The sequence below is a fragment of the Morone saxatilis genome, unplaced genomic scaffold (genome assembly GCF_004916995.1).
Source record: "Morone saxatilis isolate NCDOM2014 unplaced genomic scaffold, NCSU_SB_2.0 Contig19, whole genome shotgun sequence".
NCBI lineage: Eukaryota > Metazoa > Chordata > Actinopteri > Moronidae > Morone > Morone saxatilis.
The window spans coordinates 16,985,160-16,992,971 of NW_023339751.1; the positions used below are offsets into that span (position 1 = coordinate 16,985,160).

At 38.4% G+C, this 7,812-nt stretch overlaps 1 protein-coding gene across 1 annotated transcript in view; it reads right to left on the bottom strand.

The window, feature by feature from the left end:
• Positions 1 to 7,812, bottom strand: part of kcnh1a (potassium voltage-gated channel, subfamily H (eag-related), member 1a) — a 42,821-nt gene that overhangs the window by 9,580 nt on the left and 25,429 nt on the right. Inside the window, exons 8-10 of the mRNA XM_035664241.1 lie at positions 7,514 to 7,785; positions 2,936 to 3,135; positions 943 to 1,195 (exon numbers count right to left, since the gene is read on the bottom strand). Of these exons, the coding sequence (XP_035520134.1) occupies positions 943 to 1,195; positions 2,936 to 3,135; positions 7,514 to 7,785 (725 nt within the window). The remainder of the gene's footprint in view (positions 1 to 942; positions 1,196 to 2,935; positions 3,136 to 7,513; positions 7,786 to 7,812) is intronic.

The window sequence follows — 7,812 nt, forward strand, 5'->3', positions numbered from 1 at the left end:
TATTGATCTTTGATAAAGCATACTTGACTTGAGGTGTCTTGGAGGACTACATATCAGAGCCAACTAACAAGCTGGGGGTTACTGTTCAAGCACACCCCTCAGGGCTCAGTTTTGTGTTTTTGTATAACGACACTCTGCGCATTGCAAAGAAGCCTAGGCTATAAATGTTGTGGCATTGGCCTATGTGGTATGCAGCACTTTTCCCTATACAAGGAAACAAACAATAAATGAATAAATCTGGCAATTTAATAAATAACATTTAAAAAATTTAATAATTTAAAATAAATGAACAAAGAAAATAATCATCAGATTAATTAGGCTTTTTTGTAGTGAAAGCGATGCATTCAATATTCAAGTAGGAGGCTTTAAAATACAGACACATAAAAATATGAGCAATAATACAGGAATTGTTGTGGTTTTAATCAGATTGAAACTAAGATCAAATTGCAAAATCCAGACCGTATTCAAAATGATACTGAGAGGATTGTGCAACACACATTCTTCATGACTCAGCAGACAACAACCCCCAAACAGCTATTTTCACTGCAGTCTGAAGCAGTTTGTAAAGTGCTGCTATACAGAAAGAAAAAAGGAGGATTTTAAGTAAGTCTTCTAACAAAAACATTTTGTTACTATGATGCAAAACCCTTGAGAACAGTGCTGCAGGCCAGTTTGACTAAAATGTTTTTCTGCTGTCATCACTGCCAGTGTTTTGGTGTTTATGTGAAATTCAGATAATGTTGCAGCAAATCTGCATCTTAGGGCTTTGGCTCTCACACATTTTTATCTGTAACTTCATATTTATAAAAACGTGAGCAGATCTGGGGCAGGTCCTTCGACAGTTGGGGGAACGGGAAGCCTTGAGTGTAAATAAAGTGAATTTCCATATTAATCAGACCAAAAGAAATTGTGAAAGGTGTATTTTAAAAGTGCTCAACTTACCTAAAATTGCCACCACCTCGTCATCCTGAATGACCTCTAGTGATCCCGACACCACAAAACAGAGACTGTCCACGCTTTCGCCAGCGTGGTAGATCAGGTCACCGGGGGCACAGTGGATGGTCTGAAACTCCATGGCCAGTGCTCTGAGACACCCATCGCTGGCTAGCCGGAAAGCCGGGTGCTCTTTAAAGACCTTGCGGTTGAGATGAACACAAATATCTGCTCTCATGTCCTTTGGACAAATCTGCAACACCTGAACAGAAACAAGAGAAGGGAAAGGAGCTGTAGATCAGAGGAAGGCTGAATGGTTTAGTTTTTAGTCAGATAATACTGAATTATACTGTAGAGCTGGTGGACAGTCTTCAGCTGATCAGACTTTTCTAATGGTCACATTAGGCCATCATTGTTATTGTCATATTGTCAATATTATTCAACACCCAAGCCTTGGTCACGTATAAATAAACAATAATACTTTGCCTTTGAATAGATATTCACAAATCTCTAAAAAGGACAAATGTGAGAGAGGGAGATGTACTGAGAGTACAAAAAAGATCTTGGCTTGGTACAAAATACATTTTGCAATTAAACTCTTCACTGAATCTTTTTACACCCATAAAGAAAAGCAAGTTTAAAAGAAGTTGAAGCAAAGTGCAGCTTAAGGTCTGTGTGATATTTGTCTGTGGACACTTCTTTCCCTCAGTATATACCAGGAACTGTACTTGAGGTACTTTTTCTTATTTTATATAAACAATGGCTGTTCAAGGTTGAATCCAGCCTAAATATTCAGTAAATTACATACATATGTTATAAACAAACGTATTGTTAAGTTTCCAGTATAAAATGTTTTCAGTATCTGTCTAAGTTTTTCAGAAGTTAATGTCATTGTTCACAAAAAATTAACTGTAACTAAAAGGCATAGATGTTTTTATACTACATAACAGATTTTGAGGTTCTTTCTTTTTCAGTAGCTTTGGAGATACTTCACTGGGAGTTGACTTATCTGTTGGATGGAACTGAATATGTCCAATATTGAGAATGTTTTATGGCGCAGTCCACATGGAAGCTGCTACTAGCTCAGAGTCCAGCCGCCTCTCTGCTGAGTGTCACTGAGTGGCAGCATGTTTTTCAAGTACACCTAATCACCAGGATGCCAGGCCGTCCCAGCACTCTGCCTTTAAAACAAATCTCTTTGAAGATGAATGTCAAGCAGAGAGGGATTATGTGCCATTTTTAGACCCTTTAGTGTGGCCTAAAGCCACACAAATAATACATAGATGCTGTGTAAGCTTAACATATAAAGAGGAGACAATAAGTAGATAAGTACAGAATAACCATTAGGGATCACACATCCTAGTGACAAAATCCCCTTATTAAGAGTTATGTTTCTAAATTGAGGTGAAATAATGTAACTTTTTCTATGATTGGATTTTGGGCCGGTGGATTTAAATAAGATGCATTTATATGAATGCTTTCTGGCTTCAAATCAATCAGAGCGGCACCAGTTCAATCTATCTGCTTCCAGCTTTAAATGTTTAATTTCCACTCACTCAAATCATTTTAGCATTGTCAGAATTCTGGCGGTAACTGTCAATTACTGTGCCATAAACGCCAACCACTGTGTGCTTTTGATAATTGGATGCTGGTAGTGAAGTGAAAAAAGTGTTGCCGCAGAGTAACCTTGTTCTTACAAAGCTAAAAATTAACGAAAAACGACTTTTATACGTAGTGATGTTAAGAAAGCATCAACGGCATAGGTTTGGTTTCCAGGGAGGGGGGGCATAATGTAATGAAATGAATTAGAAATACTGTGTCAATTGTTTTTTTATTTTAAAGAATAGTTTGGGAAATATTATTTTATTCCTACAGCATGCCTAGATTAGTGTATTTAACATTCTATATTAACTTAAAAAATATTAAAAAACTCCAGCATAAAAAAAATACCAGTTATCACACACTATAGGAGAGCCATGAAAGATGAAGCAGTGTGATGTACCTTTTCAGTGTCTATACCCCTTGACATGGACCAGGTGGAGGCAATGTAGTCCATAACTCTTTCACTCAAGCCCTTGGGCACCTGGTAGAGCTTGAGGAAGTCCCTGACACTGTTAAGCATCTCATGGTAGCGATTCGTGTTGGCGTACATCTGCTGGAAGATTGTTGTCACATTACCAAAGATGGTGGCGTAAAGAAGGGCTGGGAAAATACGGAGAAAATTAAAAAGGGAAAAATTTAATTTAGGTTAACAGAATATCTAATGCAAGATTATATGTTTGTCTTGAAGATGAACACTGTGCTGTCTGCTGTTGAAGCTGACATATAAACAAAGTTTTTAGGTGTGTGTATGGACTTCACCTCATGAGAGAAGGTAAATTGTGTGCAAATTCTTTTTTATTGCAAATAATTTGCATTGTCCATTTATAGATATACATTTGTTATAGGGATTCAGTGTTTGGCTTTGTGTTTAGTTTCTGATATCTTCCTGGGGGTTTTAAAACATTTATTAGGAGGCTTATAAGTCCAGGGTCACATACTACTGCAGTAGATTTTAAAATTAAACATAAAAATATACAAAAATATATTTAGAAAATATACATTTACAGGGACACAAAAATCTCCAAAACCTGGTTTACGAGGACATACAGAAATGACAGAATGTGGTTTACAGGTACAAACAAATCCCCAAGACTGGGTTTTAAAAAGACATAACAATTCCCAAATTTGAGTTTGACATAAATCTCCGAAGCTGGCTTTATAAGCACACAAAAATCCACACTGGCCATAGACAGCTCCCTTCTGACACAGGTGGCTTTTATACTCACATGATATGTCAGACCAAATGTGTCTTACGACCTAACAGTTTCATGTGTTGAGTGCTTTAATCAATCACATGATAAATTGACAATTACTACACCTCATTACCTCCAAATATAATCAAAAACTCTCACCAAAAGGAAAGAATTATAATTACAGCTTCGTATTCAGTGTTAGTGTGTCCTACTTTTCTGAACTGTCTTGTCTCGTGAAAGAAGAATTAAAGAAAAGGAAAAGAAAGAGTATAGCAGTGCATCACTGAGCTGGTTAGGTGGTTAAACTGGTGCAACAGCTGGCGTGTGTATGTGGATCAAAGCCATCAGATGTCTCCTCTGTGCGTGTAGTGTTCTCTTGGCAATGGAGCCCTAATTAGCCCTGCTAGAAGGGACGGAGAGGAAACATGCCAGCCACACATTTCAATTATCCTCAGATGATGACAGTAACCTGTGCATGCATTTGTGTGTGTTTGTTTATTTCTCAGTTCACAATCAAAGTGTTGACAAACTGCACAGGGAATAATACTAATTAAAAAGTGTTCAAAACTCCTCAAGGCTAGGATAACCACAACTTTCATCCTTTCATCACCTTAGCTCATTTGTACAGTCATGTTATCAAGCGTTGCAGTACAGTATTATATTAGAGATTTATCACCTAAACACAACGACAATACTCGTTTGTAACATACTGTCAGTGCTGCACATTTGCATGCGTCAAAATCTGCAAGTTAATAGATCAAGAAAGGTTTTGAAAAAGGTCTGGGTCTATTAAATCTAAGATGACTTGACAATCGTCTCTTTTTGAAGTTGCCAAGTTTTGGGATGGCTGCTACCTCGAGCACAGATGGCAACGCTTGCTTTTCTGCTAAGCAGAAAAAAGCTGTAACAAAGGAAACTCAATCGCTCCCTGTGGAACGATGCCTTCATCTAGTCCCCAACATCGCTCTTTACTTGCTTACGTAAACAACTATGTCGTGGCGTTGCTCGGCATCCAACAGCTGGCTTGTTTGAAGGTAGTTAAAAGACAGTAGTCAGAAACTCTAGCCCCAGGCCCACAGTTGCTATAGAAACAGGACATATGTATAGTGCCCCCCTTCCCAATGCCACCCCCCTAAAGTCCCTCGTCACACTGTGATCTTCTACTGCCAGCACCGATCCAGTGCTGGTGGTAAAAATAGAACAGTATCAGGGCATCCATATTTCATAGAGAACAGCCGTGGACTACAGTAGATTGCATCTACTACAATCCTCCCGAGGCTGTCTGGTTTTTAGATATTTACGCTTTAAGATGATTTGTATCTCACTATGAAAAATTTAGACAAGATGCAGATGAGTATTGCGAGTTCCCCCAAGCGCGTCTTTATAAACCTGAACAGCCAAAAGGGTAGAGAAGAGGGGCAACAATCAACCTCTCGCCTCAGGGTTGAGATTGTGGCTGAAAAAAGTACAACGCAGGTGAGGAGTGATTGCGGAGGGGTCGGAGGGAGCACTGTGCTAAATTGATCCACCAGTGTCAGTTATTGCTTCGAGGTGTTGCTCTCTATGTGCAGTCACAAATAATGGTACCAAGCTGTACACTGTATTATGAGCCACACAAGCAAGAGATGCCTTATAAATATTTATTAGTGAGATGTTGAAAGGAGGGTATACTGTAAAAATCTGCCTCCTTCTTAGCAGATTGTTTGGTTAGTTAGGTTTCTTAACTAAATTATGAACCAGATGTGTAAACCACAATAGGTAACAAATATAAACTGTTCATACAGTTACTGTAATTTGAATGATATGAATGTATTTGATGGCTGACTATATGTTTCAGTGTACCAAAATATTTACAAGCTTAAAAACTGCAATCCACAAAATTTGTTACGAATGCTCCGGTAAAACCCCAGCCTCTGAGGAGTAGCCCTCTTATTCACAGCTGCATTTCAGGCATTTCAGAAATACTGTAAACCTGTGTAAGTGATGCATCACGTTCTAAAAAAATCTTAATAATTCAGCACAATATGACACAGCAGACTGACGTAATGAGTCTAATGGACTATAGGCAAGAATAGCAGAACTCCTTCTGAAAAGACACTGCTGAAAGCTATTCACAAGTTTTGAAAACAATTTAAAACTCTTTTTTTTTTTTTGCATTGTATGACTTTGGAGCTCAGTATTTCCACATGAAGCCATTCTCTATCACTGATTACAACACTGATGCAGTAGCCTGTTTCCAACCAGCACCCCATCTCAGAATTTCAGTCTTAGTCTGGTGTTCACTGGACAACTTAGCCAATCAGTGCTCCATAAGATTGAGAGTAGGCATGCATTTCTGTGCCAGACCCAGAAAAACCTGCATCCATGAAAAACAGTGAAAAGAAAATGGCCTCAAAAAACGGACACATGTGGATAAACGTAGCTGTACAGCTCAGTCACACCAGAAATGGCTCAGTGAAATTCATCTGTGCAAAAATATTTGCTTCTTGGAGCTTGGTGACGTACGAATCACTTGCAGGGCCAGTTGGTAATCTACTGCAACTGCCGGGCTAATCCATAACATGTTAGCCATCCTGGAACATGCAAGCACTACTTATTCACAAATGCTCTCTGAGCTTCTTTCTTCTGTCCTGTTTACTGGCCTTTTGTTCTCATGACTGTGAATAATTTTTATAAAAAAAAAAAAAAAAGTGTTACTGACAGACTAAGTTGGCAATGTGAAGTCACATATGCACATGTTGTTTTATGTTAAGTCTGGGAAGTAAAATGGGTCGTTTGTTTGGGTAAACTTACTGTGATTGTGATACTGAAGTGATGATATATATATATTTATTTATTTATTTATTTATTTATTTATTTTTTTTAGCTCCATGGTTAGCTCGGTTAGCTGCTACTACCAGCTGACTGTCCCTGCTACTCTGGCCAGCCTGTCATTCACTCCAGTCCGTGTTGAGGGTACGCTCCCTACAGTCAAAGTCCTTTGCAGGTCTTTCCTTTTTTTAAGGTTTGCAGAAGTGTAACTTGCAGTTTCGTTACACTTTAAATCTGAGCTGAGCTTTGTGAAGGCCTGAAAATTATTTTTTGCTTGTTTTTAAATATTTGTCAAACTCACGAGATGAGTTTGACACATTTTTAAAGCCAAAAGAAGAAATTAACTATGCAACATCCATTATCAACAAATTTTCACATCAAAATTCAAAATACCCCCCTAAATACTATTTGCAAAAAAAGTTATATGTAAAAAGTCACTTATTTATGCAATGCCCTCATAGTCATCACTACTAGTTCCACTACATAAACATATGAAAGTTTTAATCTCCCTAGTAAAAAAGATATTTTCATATTACATATAATTGCAGGTGTGAATAAATGTCCACAAAATTTCAATACCTCAAGTGCCGATAACAAAAACAGACATAAACTAGAACTGTGCCTGAATAGGGGTTTTTATGCATGACTTTGTTCAAAGGAATACACCGTGCAGTCGGCAGTGAAAACACAGTTACCAACACAGGTTATTATAGTATAAATTAAATAAAATTTGCAGTCAGTAGTTCTAGTGCTAAACTATATTCAACCTGAGCTGCATATTCTAGGTTAGAGGAGAGTTAGAAATATTGCCCAGCTAATGATCTGTAAAGTTCTATTTTCTGAACTTTGATGGCTCTATTCATAATTCATTTATTCATCTACCTCAGTGGATTGTGGCTTTAAAGAGCATAGTTAAACTGCTCATGTATCATGTATCTGCTACATTGGATAGAAGATAAAACGCCTCCACTCACATCCAATCATCATCATGGCCACGGCAAAGATTTTCTCTCCGTCTGTCGTTGGTGCGATGTTACCAAAGCCTATGCTTGTCAGGCTCGTCATGGTGAAGTACAAAGAAGTGATGTACACAGAGTGCTTGTTCGGCCCGCCCTCCCACTTTCCTGAGCCGCTGGTATTGAAGCGGTACGGTGTGCCCACCGTCTCAGCCAGGATGTAGAGCCAGCTGTCCATACGCACAATGTTGGTTTCTTCATCGATAACCTCATAATCCCCTATGCTGTACCTGGAGTGCAGAGAGGCGGAAATACAG